This window comes from Ambystoma mexicanum, chromosome 4p, assembly GCF_040938575.1.
Source record: "Ambystoma mexicanum isolate Mex_15411 chromosome 4p, UKY_AmexF1_1, whole genome shotgun sequence".
In the NCBI taxonomy this organism is placed as follows: domain Eukaryota; kingdom Metazoa; phylum Chordata; class Amphibia; order Caudata; family Ambystomatidae; genus Ambystoma; species Ambystoma mexicanum.
Genome location: NC_090927.1, coordinates 455,302,758 through 455,329,940, shown reverse-complemented (window position 1 = coordinate 455,329,940; position 27,183 = coordinate 455,302,758). Strand labels below are relative to the sequence as shown.

Sequence of the window (27,183 nt, the reverse complement as noted above, 5' to 3'; positions counted from 1 at the left end):
GTGGAGAGCTGGAGAATGCAGTGATGTTAAGAAGAGGTGGTGAGAGTTTGGAGGAGGAAACATCAGGAGGAGGTGTTAACAGTAGAAGGAAGCTAAACCAGATCAAGAGCAGGAAGGCATGAGGAGACAGAGTTGCCCCAAGGCAGGCCGAAGAGGCAGGAGGCAGCATGTTCCTATACTATGTGGGGTCCCTCGGGGCTCGGCATTATCCCCCCATCATGTTCAATGTATACATCAGGCTTCTGTTGGTACTGCTCCAGTCCCACGGGTTCCGTTTTTATTCCTATGCAGATGACACCCAGATCCTGGTGCTTCTAGATCTTTCTCAGGCCGACACAGCAGCCCGCCTTAGGAAATACTTGTAAGAACTGGGAGGCTAGATGACTTCTAACTGGCTTAAACTTAACGCTAGCAAGAATGAGGTCCTGGTTGTGGGCACCACTTCCCCCACGTGTTCTGGACAACTGACTTCTGGCCCACCACCTTGGCCCTCTTCCCACCCCTGTCTAACCTGTAAGAAATCTGGGGATAGAAATCTCTCCCCATCGAGTTACGGAGGGTTTCTAATCATCTTTGCTTCCGGCGAAAACTGAAGACTCTACTTTAGTTAGCACTCTTTTACTGATATTAAACTGTCCTGAGCTCTCTAGCGCTATGATGCCCCCAGGGCGAGCTTGCGCTCTACAAATCTCGCTAACATAACACAGACCTAGGCCAAGAGAGCAGAGCTGTGAAGAGGCAAGCACTAAGAAGCACCAAGGGTACCAATTGTAAGATAAAGGAGGGGCCTGTGGACTAAACAGTGGTAGTGGAATCTCCCGGCTCCAACTCAAAAGACTCAAGAAGCTCGAGTAGTAATTGAAATTGGGGAAGGTGAGGCAGAGGTGCATCAACCAGGGGTCACCAAGACATATGGGTGGGGTGTCATCACTTGCAGAACTCTTAATTGTGAAACAGACTGTGCTTTTGCCAAAACATGACCAACCAATCGTAACTTTCTGCTCTTTATTCATATGTTTCAATGATGTTCATTTAACTCAAACTTCTTTGTGGTCTAACCTACAGCTATACATACATGGGATTGTGTAAACAAAAAGTTGCTAATTCACAAGCAGCAAAACACTTAGTTCTAAACCGCCTTTCACAACATTAATATACTTTAGAGAAAATAGCTTTATTTTGGCAGAACCTCAAAAATGTTGTTACTCTTCTATTGTCTCAAATTCTTGCAGCAATGCTATCTACTGCTAAAGCTATTAGTGCAGGAAAACTCTGTCCTCCATAGTAAAATTCTCGATGTATTTTTCTTTTTTTTAAAAAAATGTTTCTTTATTGGTTTTACAAAAACAAAAGATAATAGAAGGGCAAACAGTAATCATTGAAAGTTGTACATCTTCCAGAGGTACATATCAAAGAAACCATGCAAAGTAAAAGACGCTGATGAAGTCACTTAATTTCGTAACAGTTCCATTTGCCTGGATATGCCTCTTACACTGTTCGCCTCAACCCGCTCCCACCCCCCTCCCCCACTTGGAGAAATGTACATCTTGAGTATAATCATTTAACATGAACATTGGGAGCACATAGTTGGCATAGCACAACATTTGGCAGCACCGTATCAACTAGGAATGAGTCTCTGATCCCTTGCAGTGTTCTTTTGAGTTTGACATCATTAAGTCAGATTTCTGAGGGTTCCTCTGACTGGGAGTCCGTGATAGGTGTGATATATTTATTCATGAAGTCCATCCATAACGTTTCGCATTTAGCCGATTTATTATGCAGGGAGGCTGTGATCATTTCCATCATGTAAATGCTCGTGGCCAATTTGATCCATTCGTTCTTTCCTGGGGCCAGAGGAGACTTCCATTTGATCGCTATCAGGGATCTCGCCACCAACAGCAGATGGGGGGCCAGACCTTTGACCTGGAACCAGTCTTCACCGTCTCTTTCAAGGCCAAACAAAACCAGGCATGGGTCGAGCTCCCTTTGAATTCCATCGATCTCCTTAATCCATCCCAGGACCTCGGTCCAAAACACTGTGATATGCGGGCTGCTCCACCACATGTGCCAGTAGTCAGCATTTGATCCACAATTTCTCCAGCATCGCGGGCTCATTGACTGGAACATTTTAGAGAGTTTGAGTGGATCGTAATGCCACCTATGTAGGAGCTTTATGGCGTGCAGTTTATATTGATTGGACAAGGAGGATTTGGGTGCAGCTCTACACATTAAGTCCCATTGTATCTCTTCACCAAAGTCTTTTTCCCACCTGGTTCTGAGGGAGTCTGTGGATCCACCACCCGCTGCTATTAGCGTCTGATACATCACAGATATAAGACCTTTCATTTCCGTTCTGGAGTCTAATAGCCTCTCAAAGGCGGTAAGGTCTCTTCTCAGTTTCTCTTTCCACTCAAGTTTCGTTAGCACCCCCTTCAATTGGAGAAAGTGGAATGTTGATAAATTACCTATCCCCAGTGCTGTGGTGAGGTCCGGTAGCGTTATGAACGAGTCCTTTCTTTGGAGTTGCCCTACCCTCTCCAGGCCCGCCTCATACCATGACTGAAACCGTTCTAGATTCAGGATGTGGTCGTTTATGCCAGGAGACCACAAGTGACTGAGCGGGGATGGCCAGGTTGTGACTTCTCACATCTCTTTCCCAGTGCGCCATATGCTCCATATGGTAGTCAGTATGGTGTGGTGTTTAATTTTCCTTTGGACCCGTTGGTAAGGTGACCATAGCCATTCAGCTACAGTGGCGGGGGACATGTAATGATTGTCCATCTGTACCCATTGTAAGTGTTTGTGATCCCTAAGGTGTGGGATCAAGACACGTAACTGAGCGGCTTTGTAGTAAGTCATTAGATCGGGAAGGCCCACCCCTCCTCTGTCCTTGGGGAGCACAAGTGTGTCATATGCGATCCTCTGTCTTTTCCCCTGCCAAATGAATCGCATCATGATCTTACAGGCATCTGTGAAGAATTTTTTCGGGCATTTCAATTGGAAGCATCTGGAAAGGGTAAAGGAAGCGGGGGAGGCACACCATCTTGACGGCGTTGATACACCCCAGCCAGGAAATCGTCAATCGACTCCATTTCTCAAGATCTGTCTCGAATCGTCGGAGGAGAAGGGGGAAGTTGGCCTCGTATAGGTCGCCTAAGGTTCTGGTAATCTGAATACCCAGGTATTGCAGTTTCGTATGCTCCAGATGAAGCCCAAGTGAGAGGAACTTGGCAACATTCTCGTCGGGGGTACCTTGGAGGGGGAAGATTGTGGACTGATTTGTTTACTTTAAAGCCAGAGTATTGGCCAAATTCTTCTACTAGGTTTAAGGCATGGGGGATGGAGTTATTGGGTTTGGTTACGTGTAGAAGGATATCGTCTGCATACAGGGCTGCCTTATATTCCATCTCTCCCAACCGTATACCCTCTATTAGGGGGTCTTCTCTAAGTTTTTGGGCCAGAGGTTCAAGGGAAAGCGCAAACAGGATCGCGGAGAGGGGACATCCCTGTCTGGTCCCTTGCTGTAGTGCAAACCACCTGGAATACTCCCCGTTCACGAATATTGATGCTTTGGGGGAGGAATATATTGCACGTATCCCTTTGCGGAATTTGGGGCCTATTCCTACCTTCTGGAGGACTGCTCCTAAGAAATCCCACTTGACCCTATCAAAGGCTTTTTCTGCGTCAATGGATAGGAGAACCGGGTCATCTGGTAGATTGTGTGCTGCGTGAATGAGGTGCAAGGTTTTGCGCATGGTGTCGGCACCTTGCCTCCCGAGAATAAACCCGACCTGGTCGGGGTGGATCAATTTGGGCATTAGGGTTTCCAGTCTCGCGGCCAACACTCGGGCATAGATCTTGGCGTCGAGATTGAGGAGGGAGATGGGGCGGTATGACCCGCATAATTTGGGGTCCTTGCCTTCCTTAGGGATGACCGTATTGAGGGCTTTCTTAAAATATTCCGGAGCGGCCCCAGTGTCCACTATCTCATTAAAGAGCTCCGTGAGGAAGGGGGACAGTTGGTCGCTAAAGGTCTTGTAAAAGCCTGCCGTGAAACCGTCTTCACCCGGGGATTTCCCCAGTGTTAAGCGTTTAATTGCATCACGTATCTCATGCTCGACTATTGGGGCATCAAGGAGCTCAGCCTCTGAGTGTTACTGTAGGCATGTCGATTGGGGACAGGTAGGAGGATATGTCAGATTGGGCAGAGATCAGTCAGTTCAGAAGTATATAGGTGTTCGTAGAAGCTGGCAAAGCATTCGGGTATTGAGTGGGGAGGGTCGACCGTGGAATTAGTGGTCCCTGTTATCTCTCTCACCTTACGTTCCTCCCTCCGTTCTCTTAGCCTGGCAGCTAATAGTGCGTCGGCCTTGTCCCCCTTCTCGTAGTATGTTTGGCTGAGGAATTGTAGCTTTCTCACCACCTGGCCATGTTCTAACAGTCGCAATTCTTCACTTTTACGGTGAGCTGTGTCTACTTTAATGGGGTCTACCTCAGCATTATCTCTTACTTCCGCCTCCAGTTGGTGTATTTCATTACGCAGTTTATTTTCTATGATCTTACGTTCTCTTTTTTTAGAGGAGCCCTCGCGTACAAGTATCCCCTCCAGGTGGCCTTCCCAGCTTCCCAAATCACCTGCTTGGAGACCTCCCCAATGTTGTTCACCTTGAAATATTCTTCGATCTCGATCTCCATTTCGTTTTTAAACACTGCATCAGTCCAGAGGGACTCATTGCAGCGCCAAGATCCCCCAGCGACAGGTAGATTGGTCCAGTTGACATCGGCTAAGACCATATCATGATCAGACCATGTTATTGGGACGATTCCAGAGTAGCTTGTGGACTCTGAGAGGTCGGGAGAGAGGAATATATAATCAATGCGTGTGAATGTGCCATGGGGATGCGAGTAAAAGGTGAAGCCACTGTTGTCAGGGTGAAGAGCCCTCCAGACGTCCCGTAGGTCGTATAGATCCATCATGGCGGCAAATTCAGTACGGTCCCCTCTATGTTGGGTCCTCGGGCCCGGCTTGCCTGGCCTCCAGTCCACGGCGGGGTCTACCCACTGGTTAAAGTCGCCACCTGGGATGAGGTGACCCGCGGTTTCTAGTACAATTTTAGGGATCGTTTTCCTAAGGAATGCGATCTGTCCGTTGTTGGGTGAGTATATTGTAGCAATTGTGACCTGGACTCGTGCGATCCTCCCCACTATGAGAAGGGCCCGACCACTCACATCGGACCAAGTCTTTTCCAATTCAAACCCAATTCCCTTCTTGAGAGGATTCCGACCCCTGCCTTCCTGAGCGGGCCGGAGCCCCAGAATTCCATGCCCCCGCGCCTTCCCAGAAGTCTACGCTCCTCCCCCCGTGCAAATTTCGTCTCTTGGATGAGAAGAATGTCTATGTTAGATCTGCAGAATTCTCTGTGGACCAGTGATCTCTTGGTAGGAGAGTTCAGTCCCTTCACATTGACAGTCCCAACTCTCAGGAGACCCTCGCCTTTAGATTTCTCAAGTGATGCCATCGATGGTTCGGGTTCGAGGATCGCTCATCTGTTGCGGGCAGATAGGTATGTAAATTCCCAGTGTCATCTTGACTGTGACATTTTGGAGTGCGCCCAGTGATGTGTGTACATTACCCAAGTGTCCATGACTCCTCTCCTCTTTCCTCCTGTTCCGCCATATCTGTTGGAGCTCTTTTGAGCTTGGGAACTGGAGGTGCTGCCTGGGCAGCTGTTGACGGCGTCCGGTACGGGCCGGATGACATTGTGCGGCCCGTTGGCGGACCATCAGTGGGGACTGTTGCCTCACGGTCCCAGTCAAATATTCAATCACAACTTAAGGGTGAGCCCCCGTCTCAATCCCCCCCCCCAAAAACATTATACAATTACAACAATAATGGTAACAAACATAATAAAAGTTTAACATTACGTGCGTTCCACGGGTCCTCTCGCAAGAGTTCACCTCACCACCTAGTCGAGAGGGGTGCTCCGCCAGCGGTGGCACCCCAACGACAGATCTTGCCTTTTCACAACTCTGCGGGGGCCAGTGTCTCGTCCTTAACCGGCGATTGTAGTCTGGCCGGGTCGTACACACTTCCTTCCCTTAATCATTATCAGGCGTGTTGTTTGGGTGTCTGTATTTTCTCGATCCCTTCACCCTCTTGCGCCTGGGGCCCTGGAGCTCCCACTGTGCTCCCGGTTGCTCACTGTCACCTCCATCGTTGCCCTTCGGGCCCGTGCCAAGTAAGTCAGCAATGCAATCTTTGATTTCGTCTTCAGAGCGTAGGAGTATTTTTCTGCTCCCATGCTCAAACTTGAGCGAGAAAGGGTAACCCCATCTATACCGTGTGCCTTGGTCCTTGAGCCATTTCGTCAGGGGGCTGCAAAGGCGTCGGAGTGCCAATGTTAGTGACGATAAAACCTGAAAGATCGTGATTTGGGCGCCCCCCATTGTGAGTGGGCCTCCGGACCTAGCTTTCTCCAGAATCCTGGTTTTATCTTGATAACGGTGAAACTTGGCTAGGACAGAGCGCGGGCCGCCAGGCGGTCCGCCCGCTCTATGTATGCGTTCGGTCTTGGGCTCATCAATTTCTTCATCGGCGGTGAGTATTTTTATGATGTCATGAATGGTGTCGATGAGGTCCTTTTCAGTTTCACCCTCGCGCTCTGGAATACCGAAAAAGCAGAGGTTGTTCCTCCTCTCCCTGTTTTCTAAATCATCCATCTTGAGCCGCGCCTCAACCTCTCTTTTTTCAATGCTACGGATCCGTACATCCATCTGAGTTTCAAGGGTGTCAATCGAAGGCTGATTATTCTCCACACTTTCCAATCGTTCCTCAAATCTGTCCATTCTCTGGGTAATTTTATCGATTTTACCGCCTAGATTGGCCCCCATGTTTTTTATCTCATTTAGTAGTGTGGTAATGTCTCCTTTGGTGGCGCCAGCAATCGCCTCCGATGTGGCCGTGGTCATAGTTGCTGTAGGCCTGCTCGGCGAGGAGAACGGGTCGTAGGCAAATCTGGCTAGTTTATGAAGCGGGTCCATACAGTGCAACCCGGATTAGAGGAGGCACACGCCCCTGAGTAGGGGGCCCTACCCTCTACGAAGTCGTGCAAGACTGCAGGTTCAAAGCTGTCCCCTAATTTTGGTGACTCGTGTAAGTTGACATAAAGTCATCGGAAGTTGCGGTATGAGTTCCGTGGGGAGGAGCTGCAAATTCTCCAAGTAGTACTTCGAGTTGTGTTCTGTGGGGGGGAGGGCCGGCTGGGGCAGGGTCCGGTACCACGTTCCCAAAGGAGTCACCGTCCGTCGGTAGCATCAAGGGCCCCAAAGCACACTGCAGAGAATGTAGGGGGCGGTAGCGTGAAGATTCTCAGCGTTCCCCGATGAGCAGGGCTCAGTGCATAGACAGAGTTGAGTGGGCAGATTCTACCCGAGTGCTCGTTGTTTACTGGCGGTGCAGGATGGGGATTGAGAATGTTGGGCCCTGTGGGGTGTACCCCGTGTGTATGCAGTGAGCCCCCAGGGTAGCGGGGCTTCAGTTTTCCGGTCAGTTCCTTCAGCGACCTTTACTTATAGTGCGGCGTCCGTGCACCTTCTGTTCACAGTGGCATCCTCAAGGGATCTCCTTTTTACCCCTGCGCCGTGGCCACCCAGGGCCGAGTTTGTGGTGTAGCACCAGAGTCAGCTAGGCTCCAGGTCCCCGTTTGCTCGGATGGACGGAGTGGAATGCGCATAACAAATTATTCTTAAAGTGTTGCTCTTGAAAAGGGGCAGTAATTGTCAAGTCTGCAATCCTGAGCTTCGGACCTCTCCCCCAGTGTCTTGCTCCCGGGGTCCGTGCTTGTGATTGAGGGTACCTCTCACAGGGACACTGTTTTGGTGCAATTTCAGCCTGTTAGACAGTGGAGGGCTTAAAAGTAATTACAATTCTCACGATGTGCGCCATGACCTAAGTTTGCGTGTCTTCATGTCCGACTTTTCTCCCCTGGAGAGGGGGAAGCAGGCCCCTACCCTCGTGCTCTGGCAAATCCGTACGGTGGAGGACAATGGAGGAAATATGCTTTAGGTGGCCGGGCGCTTCGCATAGAATCCCGCGCCACCCTTGCCAACACCAGCGCGTGTGTTCTCACGTGACGGCAGTGAGGACCGGAGCCGCACAGGCGCTTGTAAGAGGGGGGCCCGATTCAGTCCACAGGCACGGGGGCTCCAGTGACAGGCCTCGGCAATCCGAGGCACCTCGGCCTCAGCTGACTGTGCGGGCCGCGCTCGGCTGACTGTGCAGGGTGCGGCTTACCTCCCCTCTGACGTTCCACGGGCAGGAGCCGGGATCCGCGCCGGGGGGCCAGCGGAGGCACTCCTACATTAAGGGCTGCAGGCCGGGGGGGACACGCCGACGGGCACTCCAGGAGTCGGGCGTCCTCCTCTAGGCAAGCCCGCTCTCCAGCGCGGCCGTGTCGGGTCGATTTAGTTTCACTTTCAGCTTCCGAGGAGGTGAAACTTCGGATGGGGTTTTCCTGGGCTTCCCAGCCCCGATTTCGGTCGGGTTTCTTCCTGCTCCGTGGGGAGATGTTCCGACACCTTATTCACGGGTTTGTCACCGTGGGGGGGGGTCGCGAAGTGGGGGCTCAACTCACTTCCCGGGCCATCGGCAACGGAGCTCACACGGGTTAGGCGGTCATCCGTGCGCCCCCTGGTGGCCAGTCTTGATGTATTTTTCTGTGCACACATCACCTTGTATGAAGCGCAAGAAATGTACTTTGTGGTTACTTGCATTATGTGTCCAGAATGGGCTGGTGGCAGCAGATACTTTTTTTTTTTACTGGTTTCCTTTTGATATAGTCTTGTGCACTTTTGTATTTTACTGCATAATGCCATTTGGATTAACACATACTCAAAGATTTTCGTCTGTCTTTTCACCATTTTATAGCTTGACCTTCTTCCTGCCCTGGCAGGGCCAGGTTTTTCAAATATGGTAAACCCCATCCTGGCGAAGTCTCTAATTTTCTCAGCAAAAGTGGCCATTTGTGTACATGGCCGGATGTAGGGGCCGAGTCTGTCTGGACCCAGTCCACATCCATGCATAGTCAGACCCTCCAGCTTCTAGCGATTTTGCGATCCCGCAAAAAACGGCTGTTTTTCGCAAAAAAATAGCACAAAAACAGCTGTTCTTGCAAAAACACCCACAAAAATGTCCGTTTTTGAAAAACACTAGAACAAAAAAAACTCAAGGGGCCAAGGGGCTCAACTCTTTTTTTGGACATTTCACCCCTTTGGGCAAATCAGGGGCCGTTTCTCCGCATTTAAAAGCGCATCCCAAATTGACAAGCAAGATGCGCTTTTAAAAGTGCAGAAATTGTAGAACACTATGCGCCCACTTTAAATACGTGCACGAGGGGTGCCACTGTTTTACAGGGTCTTTACTGACCCTACTGACTCATGCAAGTGGCACATAGTGGCAGGACCCTTAAGGACCAGTCACGGTGAAATGCACGGGGAGCCTGTAGACCATTGTCGGGAGAGCGTTTCTAACACAAACGTATTCAAGGTGGCTGGCCAGCGCATCATTTGCGCTACAGCTCTGCCCCGTGGAAATGTGCAGGTCACCTTTGAGATTAAGGTGGCCTGCTCATTTCCAAAAATGGCTCATCTAAAAACAGCACATCTTCTGCTCTATTTTTAGATGTCCCATTTTTTTAGGACAAAATCTACAGTTTTCTTAAAAAATGTAAAATTGGTCACAATACGTGAGAGAAAGGAGTGAGAGGGGAGTGATGGGTGAGCTGTGGCGTGGTAGGCAAGAAAGCAAAGGGAGATCAGAGGGAGAGCAGTGGGTCAGAGGGGGGAAGCAGTGGGCAAGCGAGCAGTGGGGCGGTGGGCCAGAAATCAGGGAGAGCAGAGGTACAGAAAGTGGAAGGAACGTGGGCTGAGGGGTAGTAGTGGGCTGCAGATTGGGAGAAAGGATGAGGGAAGAGTGTGATAGAATGGGAGAAAGGATGAAAGATGCAGAAGTAGCATGCAAGAATGAAGGACTGTATACTGCGGGAGGAATTTGGGAGCGTACGGTGTGAGTACGCTTTGGAGTATGGCAGGGACTAGAGAGCGCAGATTGTGACTTGACAGTGTGACAGAGCATGCGAGTATGTGTATGACTGAGCGTGAGGTTCTAACATACAAATTGTGATGGGGAATTGGTGAGACATGTGAGTGTGTTGGGTGAGAGGTGTGTGGGTGTTTGCGGGATTGGGGAACATAGAAGGGGAATATTTTCAGCATTACAACTGATAATGATTAATAACGTTAATAATATTAAATAGGCATGCAAATTAAACCAAAAAACGTAGCCAAAACAAACACTGTTCTGCCAAGCCAGAGACATCTAGGACTCTTCCTATTTCATATAAAAGATACATATATTGACACCCTGGCTCTAGTGTAGCCTTGCACACAGCCTCTTTCCTGCAATGTACCAATCTTGCACCCTCCAGTCAATAAAAATTGTGCTGCAAAAATGCAGCCATAAATTAAGGTTTGTGCTGCAAAATTTGCCATTTCATGCCGCAAAATCCTGCATGGTCTGCATAGGGTGTCTGTTGCTGGGCTGATGCAGTGGTCAAGTGCTGTACAGGATTGGACTGCTCCTGCCAAGTTTCAATGACGCAGTTCCTTACAATTGGCGGGCTGGAGGCAACTCCTGCCCAGATCGTGGATAAAAAAAAAAAGGGGGACCCCTGAAGCCATTCAACAGATCATCAATTGGTGGCAAAATTCCTACTAAGAAGAGCAGCCTGCTGAAGACCCAGACCTTGTTATTGGAAACTAGCCAGCAGTACTTTCTTCACTTGCCCAGAAAAGCCCTTGCTCTCTGAAAATCGTCTGAAGACCTTCATCGGTGCTTCAACACCTGGACAGGTGGAAACAACCAATCCCAAACTCTGCTTCAAGATCCAGCCGCTGGCAACACTGAGAAGAGTCTCGGGACCATCCTGTGAGCAAGCCAGGCTGTTGGGGAGAAATTGGGGGCTTGATTTTTTTAACCTGGAGAGAGTTTGACCCTTTTTCCCCACTCTCTCATGTATTTTATTGTGATTTTGAACACTGTTTGTTTTGGTTGTAGAGTCTGACAAACTCCATAGGCATCATCTTTTACATTGTGTCACACAGCAACTTCAGTGCAGTGACACAGGGAAGTCTTTCAGATTTCCCAATGGTTTAAATACCTTCTCTTGGATAAACTACTGTTTCCAAGAGCAGTAAAGTTAAATTGACTTTAACTACCATTGTAACTTTCCAGACCCAGCACACCACATCTTACAATGGAGTGTTGGAAGGGTTACCTAGTACCTCTTTTGTCTAGTTTCTCATGTACATTTTTTTTGTATGTTACCCTTTTCTCATTGAACTGCTGGTGGCTTCGTTTGAACTACCAGTGTAACTTTACTGCAGGCTGCGTTCGCAGCTACAGTAAAGCATACAAGGGAGCTATCTTTGTCAAAATGGCGCCCGGTCTTATTTTTTCTTTGTGGAAAGGTCCTTCTTGAGATTTTCTCTGCGCACCAAACCAGGTTTGGTCTCTTTGTTCATTTCGCCTTTGGCGGGGTTCAGGAGTGAGACCCGCCTCTGGCTCCAGAGTGTCTGGGGTAGGCAGGAAGTGAGGCAGGTGCCCGAAACTCCCAGTGCTTAGTCTCCTAGGAGACCCAAATGCACTCTGTGCTGGTTGGCTGGCTGACTGTGCGGCAAGGACAGCCATCCTGCTGGGTGATTGACAGCTAGGCTGGAATTAATGGGAGAGAACTGAATAAAAGGCGAGTCCTTTGGCTTGGAAGGCAGAGTCGACAACTGGACGAAGGAACCGAAAGAAGAACTTGAAGAGGATGCCTGCTGCAACTCCTGGACCGTTGGTTTGCCCGGTGAAGCACATGGAAAAGTTTTTACCTGGAAAGAGTGCAAGCCTTTTTTCCCCACTCTTTCATGTATTTTGATGTGTGTTTTACTCTTGTGTTCTTTGATTATGGAGTTTTAGATAACTCCATAGGCATAATCTTTTCATGTGTGTTACACAGCAACCTCAGTGCAGTGACACAAGGATGTCTTTTTAGACTTCCAAAAGGTTTAAATACCTTCTCTCGGATAAACAACTGTTTCCCAAAGAATGTAAGGTTAAATTGACTTTACTAGTCTTTTTAAATTCCTAGACCCAGCACACACTATCTTTCTATAGAGGCCTGGAGGGGTTACCTAGTATTCCCTATGTCTCGAAACTCATGTAGCAGTCAAATGCTACCCTTTCCTATCGAAATGGCTGATGGCAGTGGTTTTACAACGAACTACCATGATTGTTCCCGACCGCGAACACCGGTAGCAAAAAATCGCGGGAGCCATGTTTTTCAAGATGGCGCCTTAAGCCCCTTTGTTTAAACGGGTCCTGGTCTTCTTTTTTCACCATTTGTTTTTGGAAAGGTCCTTCTAGAGTTTGTCTCTGCGTGTTAAACTAGGTTTGGTCCCTTTGTTCCTATGCCTTATGAGGTCTTCAGGATTGAAGACTGCCTCTGACGTCTGAGTGTCTGGGGTGGGCAGGAACTGAGGGAGGTGCCCGGAACTCCCTGTGCTTAGTCTCTTAGGAGACCCAAATGCACTCTGGCGTGATTGGCTGGCTGACTGTCCGGCAAGGACAGCCACCCTGCTGGGTGAGTGGCAGCTAGGCTGGAATAAAAGGGAGAAAACTGTTTGAAAGGAGAGTCTCTTGGACTGGAAAGCAGAGTCGACCACTGGAACGAAAGAACCAAAGATGAGCTGGAAGAGGACGGCTGCTGCAACTCCTGGACCGTTGGTTTGCCTGGTGAAGCCCTGCTGCAGGTCCGAATTGCCAAGCTCATCTCGACAGAGAAGCCCCTTCAACGACGACTTCTTCCTTTGAGTTGGAGGGACCAATCAACCCGTAATCTACCTGGATACCATTCTTGGAGCTGGTTAGGATTAACCAGGGGGAAGGACACCAGCTTGTGTGCTTGACGACAGCTACTCGTACCGAAGATCTTCCATTTTGCCAGCTTGTTTGACCCGTCCCCGTGCAGTGCAGGAGTCCCCCGAAGTCCTCTCTCTTGTCCCCACGATGGAGGCTCAGGAACAGTGAGATCTGCAGGAACTGCCAGGAACCAATGTCTTCAGCTGCATCTTTTTCTTCATACGAAGGTACTGTGCCAACCCGATTGAGAGAACTTACCTCTCGCCGTGAAAGTTCGTGAAACTTTCCCCAACACTCAGGCCTAATCAGCTTGTGACCCAACATACAATTCTTTTTCGTACAAACTACTTCTGAGAACATTGGCAAAGACTTTACCGTTTACTACAAGAACTGCTCTTTCCTATCCAAGACACTAGCCCATTGACTTTGGCCCAGGCCCATTGAACTGAATCGGGTCCTCTAGTAAACTGAAACTATTTGCACTGCCTAAGAAAGTATTTGTGATCTTTTCTGTTAACTTGTGCCTTTTTACTCCCATTCAAAGTAACTGAAATGCCATTTTGCTCCTATTTCAAAGGGGAGCCCAATTTACTGTATTAAAGTGTATTTGTGTATAATATTAAGTTGCCTCCTTCTAGTGAATGTTTTCTAAATGACTGTGTAATAAATTAATAAGTGTTTTACGAAGAAACCTTGAGTGTTCGTGTCTACTTGAACCATTGTGATTGTAAGACCTCTGTGTAACAACCTTGTACTGCTCACATTCCCTCTCGAGATAAGCCTGGCTACTCAGCTTGCTACCACAAACTGTGTAGTACAGATTTATACCAAAGGTTGGTTTTGCTTACACCTGTAGTCCTAATTGTATGTGTTGGTCCCAGAGGGAACTGCATGCAATTCTGCCTAACAGGTGGGACCAATCAACTTCAAAGTAAGCCACCTGGACATCCATCTCGGAGCTGGTTGAATTTCCACAGAGTTGTTGCTGGAAACCGTATAGCCAGGGAGAGGAACACCAGATTGTGTGCGTTGCTTTTAAGCTGGCCTGGAGCTTTTGGAATATCCTGGAATATCCTCGGGACTCCCAAGAAGCAGGACTGACCAAGCCTGAGCCCCCTCAACAGAGTGCGGGACCCCAGAAGCAAGGAAAGTCCATCTCGACAGCCAGGAACCGCTGTGTTGCTATTTGTGCTAGACGCGAGGAGCTGAAACTCTAAACAGCCACGAAAAGTGAAGTTTGCTGGTTGCGAGTTTTGGCCGTCCGAGTGCATTGCAGGAGTCCCTCGACGTCCTCCCTCTTGTCCCCACAACTGAGGCCCAGGAACAGTGGGATCTGCAGAGCTGCACAGGAACAGAAGTCCTCTGCTGCATCTTTTCTTCATCTTTAAAAAGGCACTGTAAAAAGTCTGAGAGAACTCACCTCTCACTGTAGAGTGCTTGTAACGTCTACAACTCACAAGTCTAATTAGCTTGTGGCCCTACATTTGAATCTTCTTTTCATCAAAGACTCCCAAGAACCTGTGCAAAGACTTTTCCATTTACTTATTAGAAGTGCTTCATCCTATACAAGTCTTTTGCCCATATACTTTGGTTTAGCCTATTGAATTGAATGACGCTTCTAGGAAAAACTAAAGGTACTTACCTTCTTAGGAATATTTGTGGTCTCTTGGTGTTCTAATAACCTTTGCCTCTTACCAACTTTTAAGAGTACTCTGAATGCCAACTGTAAGATATTAGTATCCCCAGCACCTTTGTTATGGAAGTCACCTGTGGGAGTAGGTTGTGTCTGTGGGCCATCCCAAAATTCTGATTCAAAAACTCAGAGTGTACAGTATTGAAGTGTATTTGTGTGTTACTATTCTATTGTTCCCTTCTGAAGAAGGCTTTATAACTGACTGATAAATAAATGAATAATAGTTTCTGCAAGAAGTGTAAGTTTATTTGAATACCTGTAACTGTGAATCTTTGTGTAACTCCACTACAACTCACATTTCCCCCTTTGAGATAAGCCTGGCTGCTCAACACGCTACCAAAACTGTGTAGTACAAGCTTATACCAAAGGTTGGGTTGCCTATACCTAGTCAGAATTGTGTGTAGTGGTCCCAGAGGGTACTGCATACAAAGCCTGCCTAACACAGGCATCCTCCTGAGCTACTTCGCTGCAACAGTCGCCATCCTGAGTCTCATTTTGGCACTCAGCAGATCCCCGGTTTATGGAACAATAAGCATTTCCCTGTAGTTGCAGCTCTCCACCATGAAGAGAGACCTTGCCGGATCGGTCTCACACGGGTAGAGTTCTGCCATTTTCTTCATGTGTTCAACGCTGCTCGCCACCTGCATTGCGTCTTGGGAGTCCTCGGATGTTGTCACTTGAGCGGTTCAATAGTCGGTGTATCCCGAGTGTCTAGCTGTACAGTACCGATCTATCAGAGCATTGAACAGCGATCTAGCTACACCCAAAACCTGATGCTTGAAGTGACCTCTGCATCCAAGAGCTCTGGACTTCCTTCAATGGAACCAAGGCCTAAATCCAGAAGGCCCAGCGAATCCAGGAACTCCTAGAGTGGTACCTGAGTGAATTGGTGTACAGGAAGGGAAGTAAACATACCTGGTTTGGCCCCATCTCCATAGGGTTGTATCCTAGCTCTACCTCTCCCTTGCCTATTATTGATCCATGGTGTTCTGGTCGGGTATCCTCCCCCGGGTCACCCCCAACGTGGTTAGATCGCATGCCTTATGTTCTTATTGAATGTAGGAATACTTCTAAATAACCTAGTGGCGCAAGCCAACACTTTCTCTACTTTCTGAAGAGGCGCCTAGCCTCCTAGGAAAACGTATATTGGGACCAGTGGCCCTAAGGAAAGGAGACTCCTTTTCTAGTTATGGAAGAATCTTTTAATAATAGTACTATAATTGTTCAGGTTGTGTACAGTGTTTTAACTCCTTTATTGTCACCTTACTAGTTTTCTAACTATTGGTTACTTACCTGGTTGTATTTTTTTATTCAGTTGATTTACTACAATTACAGTATTCTAAAAACTGCTTCCAACCGTATTTTAAAAGGTGAAGTGTTGGTGAACTTGCATATAATAGTAGTGAATGTTTTAGTGCGTTACTTAACTACGGGTTTTCATTGCTAGGAGTTACTCTATGCCCTAAATAAATAATGGAATATTCATATATTCTGCCTGTCTTGTATTATTAAGAGTGCTCCGTGTACGCTTAACTGAACCCTTCACCGCTCTCACACCCTCCTAGGTCTAAAGCCTTGCTAATCAGTCACACTTCCCAGACAGAGTTTGGCTAGGCACTAGTGTTTGTCCCCGTTCATCAGAATAGGGTGGCCTCTCAGAATCTGTCCACAGGGTTGATTCTGAACTCCATCTTAACACTCGCCTAAGCATGTCTTCATACTGCTGCATAATGCTCCCGAGACTGCCTCTGTGCATTGGGTAAATGTTTCATGTAATTTTGCTGGGGTTGCTTGTGATGTTTATTAGAAGAATAATACCAGGGCTTCATAAGCCCCGTTTCAGGCACTGATTATTAGGTACAGCTTAGAATCGGACATTAAAAGGACTGCTTATGTGAAGAATGTATTTATTCAATAGTTTTTTTATAACGCACCTAAACTGTACCCGAGTTCGGTTTCTAAGCACGGATCCGGATTCGAAACTCTGTTGCTCTACGTGGTCTTGCTTTCAAGACCAGCGCGTTGCCCCTGTGCTATCCTCCTTTATGTACAGATAATAATGCTCCTCTTTTCCCCTCACACAAAATGAAACAGAGCATGCAGATACCAACACCAATAATATCACTTTTTGTAACGCGTTGTGGCGGATTTATACCTCCCCTAAAGGGGTTATAATAATGAGGTTTTATATGTACCCAACTTGGTACTTAGGCTGGATGAAAACTTTGCATCAGTGACTTTTTCTGTTGATATGGAGATTGCTCATGAGACCTCTGCCTCTTCGCTGAGCCACGGGGAAGGTGTGCTCTGCGAAGGCGCTGCTGTGGGGATCTGGAAGTGTCTGTAGAACAAAAACTAGCTCCCCATTACTTACTAGGGAAGAGGTTGCCTCGGTTGGGTGTCTCGACCCCCCAGCTCCTGGCTATTTCTCCCAGTCTCAACATCACATATTATTGGGCAGGGGCTAAGGAGAGAGGAGATCATCCTCTATGAAACTCATTCGGGAAAAACTTCAATGGCCAGGGTAGGGTAGCCCAGCCGGGAATGCCCACAATGTGATTTTGTCACCACTCACAATTGGACCCAATAATGTAGGTTGACTGAACTGGGGATTACTCAGATATGGAAATGAAAACGTGCGTGTGAAAACGAATATGCCTCAGAATCCTTTCTCCCATTAATTGTCCCCAAATGCATTATTTTCTTGGTATTAATAATTGGTGGAATAGCTATTCTTGCAGCCAATACCGACCTTACCACAACATTGTCAAGCTTTCCTAAATAAATGCATCCCAAATCAAAGACAAAACATGGCTAAAATAAAATAGACTATCCTACTGCTTACAGTGTGCGACTTAATACAGTTATGTGCCAATTCAGTGTAAATAGCCATGTTACTAGATGAGGAGACATTGACCAAAGTAGAAATAGCAGCATATCTACTAGTAATTGCAGGCCGTGATAGAGTGGACCACCCAAAGGCCTTCTGTTTGGTCTGCATGCAATGGCTTTATCTTTTTACCAAATTCTATTAAGGAAAAGGCTAGAGTTTAAAAATACTGTTAACATAATGCAATGCCTGATCAGAACTATCATCCGTCTTGCAAATATTTACAGTGCTTGGGTAATTTTTTGTTGTTGAGTTTTAATAGATGTAAGCTCGTTTATGTAGTATACCACTTGCTTTGTACAATACATGGACTGCACCATTGGTACAATTTTATGGACAACATACTCACCGGTTGCCAGAATATACTGCCCATCCTTCGAAACTTTAAGATTTGTACTAACTGTAGGCATGTCAAAGTCTTGGATAAGTTCAATTCTCCTTCTAACATCTGCAAGGAAGAAAGAAAATGTAAACACTAAGTGGGGGTATCATTCCAGACAACATCCTCTGGCATAGCGTTTTTTAATTCTAAAGAGGGACATACAGTTTAAAACTATATGTTCTATGCTTAACCCTCATTAAATCCCTTCTTGAAATTTTCAAAAAAGGTCTGCCCTGAGAGTTCAGGAAACATTGTACTCATTATTATTCAGATGTGATCGGTCTGTTAGTGTAGTCCACCAAAGTAGATCCAATCTGGTGCATATATCTACATGTCGAAAGGTGCAATTCTGGGTTGCATAAAATGTTTATAGTCCAAGAAGGAAGTAGACATTATAAAAGAGTGGCTAGGAGATTTTTCAATTGACCTAAATATGCCAGAGCTGGCAAAAAGGCTAATTAGCTTGGTAAATATATCTACTGATGGATGGTTTGCTATAGTTTTCTCTTTGTTAACCTGTTTTCAATATACTAGCTCTAATGCTTCAGTGACTTACTGTCATGTAAAACGGCACTATATTGGTTACAGCGTTTGTTGGATAATAAAATAAAAATATAAATTTTTAAAATAACAATCTATGGCACTCTATGGTTCTAGGAATGACAGGGACATTAGCATACTAACCGGGAGAATGGATACCCCTTACATACTCAGGGCAAAGCAATGAAGTTCATTCCAAAACATATTTTAATTTGTACTTCTTTTGCCAGGAGCAACAATGGCAATTTTCATAACTAAATCGCAAAAAGAGACATGCTCAAGGTTAAGTTATCAAAAACACTAAATAGGCCTGTCGGGCAAAAACAGTTTTCGTTATAGCACTTAAAACTCGTACTGTCAACACTGTGGTGTTAAGCACCGTTCCAAGGGCTGGAATGGATGGTAATGGCCCGGCAGCCCGAGTTATGGGCCAGAGAGTAGCGAGGGCCTATAACGAGGGAACTGAGGAGTTATCACCCATTCCAGCCCTAGGAACGGTTGGTTAATGCCGTTAGCACCAGTCCCAAAGGCTGGCATGGGGCTAGTTACAAGTATTTTCGTTACATGAATGGGACGCCCCAATATACTAGTCAAAGATAGCCACCATGGAAAGGGCGGCCTTCGGGGGCTGAGGGGAAGGACCGGCGGCGGCAATGAGGTGAGTGGGGAGGGAATGATAAAACATTTTTAAAAAGAAGGGGCCAGAGGGTGGGTCGGGCGGGGGGTGGTGGGAACGGCCCGACAGGCGGCTTGGAAAGCAGGCTGAGATCACGGGTTTAAGACCACGTTCCTAGCCACCTGATTGGTTAGCTCCCCCCATCAAGGTGCGAATGGTCTTTAACCCGAGCATAAAATGGCAATAAACGTCAACTAATAGACATAGAAGCATCCCATAGTAAGAAGCATTTGTATTCTGTCCGTTTCACGGAACAAAAGGATTTGGACAAGTGGGTGCATGGTCCAGAGTAAAGAATTTACAGACACAGTTCCACACCACATTTTAAACAGTTAAAAGACATAGCTTTCCCAAAAGGAAGATAGATTATATATGCACAGCTTTCTCTCCATCTGTTCACCTAGAGAGGCAGCCCACCACTGTCAACTAGGGTAAGCACACTCCCACTATAGGGACATTCAGGACCTTTCCAGGGACATTTACCAGGGTTAAGTTAGTACATTAGGGCTTGGTTCACAGAGATGTGCACTTTAGTAAATCGGGAGAGGTTAGCGAGCATCTCAGATCTGCACCTGCTGCTACTTTTTACCAGACTGAGAAAGCTGAAAACTGGGGCAAACCTGCAATTGCGAGGAACAATGTTGTGCTGCATACATGCAAATATGATTCAAGCATATTTGCTGATGGGCATTTTAGAGATGCTCTGGGCATCTCCAGATTTGCTTCAGTTTAGGGTTTGTGAATCTGGTATTAAGGAGTAGACGCAAATTTGAGATGTTCACGGCCATCTCCCATATCTATCTGTACACATCTTTCAAAAGCAGGCCCTTGGTCACTGAAAACCAGACAGAAATATATGTATCTGTAGAAATGGTCAAATAAATATTTCTGGAAGGTCACTTTTATGAGGCCTTCCATTCGAATCACTATAAGAGCAAGCATTTTTACAACTACTTCCTAATAAAGGGAGAGGAAACGTCTTCCAAGGAGTGCCGCTGTCAAATTACAAACGTCCAACTGTGAAGGTGTATGGTGGCGCCAGACCTGGATCTATCTCATGTTAAACTGCACTTGTGAAGAGAGCCCTTGGAACAAACCACATAGTGAAAACACCATAAACGAGTATTGTTCCTACACTTTTCTGCACTATAACATGACAACGCAACATTCTATGCTTTACACCAAAAAACGTTGTGTTCTATATTTTTGGGCGTTTAATTACAATGGTGCATTTTTCCATGTAGGTTTTCAATTCCCTACTAACAAAACCTTTTTGAGGAGCAGAGATTAAAATAAGCACCAAGACGTTTTGGCAACATATGGAAAGCCAATATACATTTTGACACTAGCAACGATTTTTAGACAACCTGATGCTCACTGTTCATGGGCATTTTTAAAGTGCACACACATTCGAAGTTTTCAATGCGCTAGTAAAGTAGACTCGTTAGAACAAAGGTAGCAAAGAGAACAAACGCGTTTGTCTAAAGGCACTTCGTCCTGGACCAGATCTAAGGTGCAAGGGCCAGGGTGCCACCACAGAAAAGAGCTGCTTCAAATTAAGTGAAAACGAATCCAGATGCGATGCAATGGCCATACCAAACTTTGTGTATCAAACAAAATCTCTTGAGCTCAATTAGTCCTGCTACAGAAAGCCACTAGAGTTGACAAAGAAAAGAGGGGACATGCTCCCTTTTACCCAACTCACAAATCATTATTGCTGCTACATTTTGTATTGCCTTAGGTGATGCAGTCGAAATGCTGAGAATCCAAGGTACAAAAAAATGTCCATAAGCAAAACAGGAAGCCACTATGGCAGGGGCATCAACTTTTTTTAGAAATCGAAGCTGTAAGCAGAAAAAATGGCTGCTGCAATTTGGGAATTCAAGGAAAGAAATCAAAAAGAAAGCCAAGATTTCTCACCGTACTTGAAGGCTCTGGACAAGTACCCGTAGACCCAGGACACATCTGAGGGACCTACAGGTTTAAGTTAATCCTGGCTACCTCGGCTTTGCTTGGTCTGCATTTGACTTCAGCCAATGTAACCTCAAACAGATATTTATCTTGAAACATTCTGAAGTTGCAACCATCTGATGTCCAATGGGAGAATCATCTGGATATTACTGCGATTTGTGTTTAACACAACGCCAAGATACTGAATTAATTTGGCCAATGGATTCACAAAAATGTTTAACAACCAGGTAAAGTGCAGAGTCCCAAGGGTCCTCACAGTTTGTTTAATTATTTATTGTTTGCTTGTTAGGCCCTTATACAGCAAGTACATACTGTTTCACAACGCCCAAAGGGCAAGGGAGGGAATAAGGGAATGATACATATTGAATACACAGAGGAGGGGAAAGGAAAAAGGACGAACCTACTATGCCCTGTGAGTATTCAGAACGTGCAAGTGCAGAAAGGAAAAGGGCAGAGGGGATAGGTGCTGGAGTGTCCATACTCGTGAGTGAGCAACAGACGAAGTGCTTGGTGAGGTAAGTGCTACATGGCCTGGAGCCATGTTGGGTGTTAGTGCGAGCCTCCCAAGCGGAGGGAGTGCCAGGGCAAGTGCTGAGAGTAAACATAAGCTGGTGCGATTGGGTGTGGGAGGTCTGGGGCCCGAGGATGCATAAGGGCCCAGAACACTAATCACAGCAACTGTGAGATTAGCAGAGGAGAGAAGATGGGAAGGAGGAGGTAAAGAGGAAAGTGTTGAGGAGCTTCCGGAATTTAAGGAAGACCTGCTCAAGGCACAGAGTGAGGGGGAGGCTGTTCCATAGTAGGGAGCCAGCGGAAGATAGCGATCGACCTCTTGTCCTCCGTTTAGTAAAGCGCTTTACAGACAGAGTGGACACCAGAGGAACGTGGAGATCTGGAGGGGGAGTATTAGGTGAGATAAAGTTGAAGATAGTGAGGTCCCCGGGCCCAGAGAGCCTCAAGGATGATGCAGAGGGATTTGAATTTAATCCGTGCAGGAACCGGGACCCAGTAAAGACTTTTTAGGGCAGGAGAGATGCGATCCCTGGGCTTAAGGGCAAGGATAAGTCTTGCTGCCCTATTCCGGATTATCTGGAGAGGTCACAGAGTGGAAGAAGGTATATTCAGGAGGAGGCTATTGCAATAGTCAAGCCTAGAGAGAACCAGGGCTCGGGTAACATTGAGCCTCTAGAATTTCTTTGAGAAGTAATAGCTGAAAGTGAGAATTCTTGGCAATGTCCAGAGAGAGTGAGAGTGAGAGGTCGAAGATGGCTACAAGGTTTCTGGCTTCAGAAGAAGGAGCAGGGGAGAACCCATGGAGGAAGTCCTGATTGAGGGGAAGAAAGGGGGTTTACTTGGTGAAAAGCTGAGGGGTAAGAGACCAAAGACACTGCTTGTTAGCAATCAGGAAGAAAGCCATTTTAAAGCACAGCCATGTATCCTGATAATTGTTGGTCGCTGTGGTAGTATAGAATGAGCCACAGATAGTCCAACACTGCAGATAGATCTAATAGCAGCAGTGGACTGTCATCAAAAACCTGCCTGAGGTCACTGCGGTCATCCAAAACCAATCAAAATACCAATACCAATGTAGACTGAGTGCCTCAAACCGGTCTAAATACAGCCCATTGCTCATCAAGAGCATTTGTTATCCACAAAGTCAGAGAGTTGGCATGCATTTTCCAAACTTATGGCAAGAAATAGCATCAATAGAATGGAATAAGGGGTCTAAAATAAGTTTCTTTAATAGGGGTCGAACAGCCTTCTTGAATGCTGGAGGAAAAATCTATGCAGTGATGGTTGATTCAACAAGCTGCACTTAGAGGGGGCAACAGTAGTACCAATTCCCTATGCTACCCTACAACAACTGGGAACAGGGGGAAAACATGATTTGAGCCATGGGAGAATCTTTCTGAAACCCTCTAGTCCAAGCGGGTGTAACAATTTCAGTACAAGTCTGAAAAGAAACATCTGACAAATCATTTTGTCAAGATTCTCCAAATACTTCACGAATTATAGAAATATCACAGAAAAAGCACGAGTGTTCTTCACAAAATTCTACTGATGCCAAGGACTCTGAGGACCTGGTGAACAAATTCAATCACTCACAATTTTAATTTTCTCTTTGTGAATATTGGCGGCTCTGTGGCTCATCTCAAAGTATTGGGTTTTCGCCAGTATAACGGCAGCTTTGTAAACTCTAAATTGAACATGAAGCAGTTTAGGCTTCCATGGGGTGGCTCTTCCTCCATTTGCAATGTAAACGGTGGCAGAGATTTCATTGTTACCAAACCTGGAGAGAACCAAGGCTAGTCCCTTTTGTATTTTTATAGCTTTTTGGATTAGAGGGCAAACCTTATTGAGAGCTGAATTAATCCAGCCACAATACCAATCATTGGCAGCGTCAACGCTCTCCATATTAAGAGGAGGAACATGCGGATTAAGAGATTTTGCCAGAGTATTGCAATTCAACTTATTCCATGGCCTAATTTGTGATTTTTATGCCATAATGGTGCGGCTAAGATCCTGCAGGAAGGAGGATATCATGTACTGAATCATAAAATGAGCTTTCCAAGGCATAGGAGCTGGTGAAAAAGTCTGAATAAGCACATCATGTCAAAAAGTATGCGCAACGCATGTCGTCCTTTTACATGCGTCACTCTGAGAAACTGTGGTTAGGCCTAATAGAATCATATTGCTGAATAAATTGCACTGATGCAGAATACTTTAACTACTCACGGCAGAGGGTTAAATTACAATCTGTGCAGAAATATTGTATTCTTAAAGCATTATAATAAAGCACGTAGCAATTGGCTTTCTCTAAACAAATATGAAGTGCAGTTGTGCAATGAACAACCCTGACTGGCATTTTGAGTTAAAAGAATTTCTTACATTTAACAACTCCGAAAATACATTAAAAAGCACCTCAGTAGGAACACACTATGAACCTGAATGACTGCCGGGTGAATTGAGGATAAAGTCTAAAGGCCCTGTACAAGGCACGCAGTTGCATAGGTGCCCTTTCACAACTTAGAAAACAATCAAATTAAACTCACCCACATCTTTCTTTTGCAACGCTCTTTTCTTCCTATCAGAGAGCCACTGAAAGGAAAGAGGATAAAAAGCATGTTTATGATAAAGTGATTAAATACCATGACTTTAATCCTAATGTATGCAGTTTTTTCTGTCACTCAAACAAATTAAACTGAAATATAATCTTTCTTCGTGCAGCATACAATACTGACAGGTGGCAAATTCCTAAGGGCTCCCCATTTTTTCACAAAGGGGAACTAAGTACAACGAGATAAAGTTATTTGCTCATACAATCGGGTCAAGAGGAGACACATTAAGTCTTTTGTTAACCAAAATAATTTGACAAGGAGACTATATACCTGCCCCTCTTTCAACACCTTCCAACCCCTTTTGATTCCAATGCTAGTTGGTTCTAAAATGTAGTTTATTTTTCAGACCAGAAGAGTGACCTTGTCACTTGCTGAGCATCCCAATGTTGAATTTAAGTTATGCTGTCCTGTTTCATATGCCTCGCAGGTAAAGATAAATGCTTGTGTTACAAAAAGCCCAATTCCTAAGGCTTACCCCTAAACCACTTGGCACTCAGAGCACCTACACCAAACCCTCTCCCCACTATCCTGCTTTCACAACATAACCTATGCCTATTTGTTTGGTCTGGTTGGTGTTTCTACTCATTCAGCGCTAGTACATTTCATCATATATGTTTCATTCCGTTTACTCTGTTGAGTATAATAAATAGGATCCACATAAAGCTCTTTAGTATTTCCATGGTGATTTATTTTGATTTTTTCAAGTTTTGCGAAGGTGGTGCCGACACGTGTTTCGACCCTACGAGGGGTCTTTATCAAGGCTACCGTGGTTAACAATTCAATCATGGTTTTTCGAAAAGTACACCAGTATTTGTGACATGTATAGTGTGATAAGTGAATCAGTGCGTGAAGTGAGTGCCATTTGTGGTGGGGTTATATAATCCATGTATCCAATACATTTTGATTGAGATTGATAGAAGAGATTAAATATAATTGCATTTGTACAGGCATTATTAGAACAAAGAACATTCATAAGGTTATTCATCAAACCACATCGTCATTAGTATTTTCATATTGGTTAATCGTGTAACATTTAAAGTGACACATGCATTCATGCATCATTAGATTATTTCCAGGAGTTGGAGAGAGTCGGTACAAGGGAAGAAAGAGGGGAAGAAAAAGATGTAGAGTAGGTGTTAGTTACTAAATTAGCAACTTGTTACCATAACTACTAAAGTGAAAAATTGTCACTAGCATAGATAATGGTTCCAGATCTCACCTGGATTGGAGATATATATATATATATATATATATATATATTCAGTAAAAAAAAAAAACTTTGTTAAAGGGACGTTATGGTTAAGTTGCCCTACTAAAAACCTGGGCAATTCACTAAAAAAATAAATTAAAAAAAATAAATAAATAACTTTATAAATGTGACATTATGGTTCGAAGTAAAAGAAAAACCCCTGAAATTCGCCAGTTATGGTAAGCTACGCACCCATAACTCGCGCCAACACCGTGCCCTGCTAACACGAACACCTAGGACATCAATGACATCACAAATATTGATGACATCACTGATGACATCACATGTGCATTTACTTTTCATACAAGGGGTTCTGAATGTAATGTTGGCAAAAAAGTATCAGTGATTGTCGGGATATGTGTGATAAACTACATACTTCATTACGCAATGTACATTCTTTTGCACTGTTCTTTTTACTACAGGAACCTACTCATACAGAAATGTACGTATTGGCTGCAGGATACATCACAGAGGTGCTATATTTGTAATTTTCCAAAGTTATATCATAAAACGGGGAATGCTTCTGTATTAGATTTTTCCGTACTTTGAAACATGTACTAAGTAGCTAATATTGCATCACTTACTACATATTTCTACTAATACACGCAAAACATAAATAGACTACAATGTATACAAATATGGGGTTTATATATAGAGAGTAAAGTAAGCAAACAAGAGGCAGTTTCATTAGCAACTGTGTATAATGTACATCATTTTATGCATGCACAAAAATGATTGCTGTGTTTCAGACCTGCTTCTTCCCCTATATATGTACATCATAAGAGGCAATTAACTTCTAATGAAAGTAGTGTAAGAACATGTCAGAATAGCAATATCTATAAATATAATACCTTTCGAAAGTTAAGTTTCTGACTGTCAGTAAATAAACCCACCCGGCCTAGATATGGCCGTGAACAAAAAGAAGGGGCTAGACATGTGATGTCATCAGTGATGTCATCAATGATATGTGTTATGTCATCATTGATGTCCTGGGTGTTCGTGTTAGCAGGGCACGGTGGTGGCGCGAGTTATGGGTGCTTAGCTTACCATAACCGGCAAATTTCAGGGGGTTTTCTGTTTTACTTTGAACCATGTCACGTTTATAAAGTTTTTTTGTGTGAATTTCACAGGTTTTTAGTAGGGCAACTTAACCATAACGTCCCTTTAACAAAGTTTTTTTTTTACAGAATTGCACAGGTTTTTAGTAGGGCAACCTAACCATAATGTCCCTTTAACAAAGTTATTTTTACTGAATTTCATAGTTTTTTAGTAGGGCAACTTAATCATAACATCCGTTAACAAAGTTTTTTTACTGAGTATACACTTTCATCATGTGAAATCGGGAGATATGTACTGCAATTCCCTTACTTTATATACATGTAACATAGAACATACGGAACCCGCTCGCTAATGATATTTGAAAGGCGCGGACAGAGCGCCTGTCTGCGGATGGGCACGGACGAGATGAACACTACCCAAACAGTCAGGGGGTATCTGAAATTGAACTATTGTGCCATATGAAAAATGCACACGTTTAAAAATAAGCACATAAACACATTATAAGTACTAATAAGTAACCAATGGAACCTACACGTCTCACACATTACCCATGCATTTAATTGCCATGTAGAATGAAATGGATTATACCATAACAGAAAAAGCTATGCCTCCAACGTAGTTACCTCACAGAAACTGTGCAGCC

At 45.3% G+C, this 27,183-nt stretch overlaps 1 protein-coding gene across 1 annotated transcript in view; it reads right to left on the bottom strand.

The window, feature by feature from the left end:
* Positions 1-27,183, bottom strand: part of NOL10 (nucleolar protein 10) — an 856,295-nt gene that overhangs the window by 769,248 nt on the left and 59,864 nt on the right. Inside the window, exons 2-3 of the mRNA XM_069605973.1 lie at positions 24,167-24,212; positions 17,894-17,992 (exon numbers count right to left, since the gene is read on the bottom strand). Coding sequence (XP_069462074.1) covers positions 17,894-17,992; positions 24,167-24,212 — 145 coding nt within the window. The remainder of the gene's footprint in view (positions 1-17,893; positions 17,993-24,166; positions 24,213-27,183) is intronic.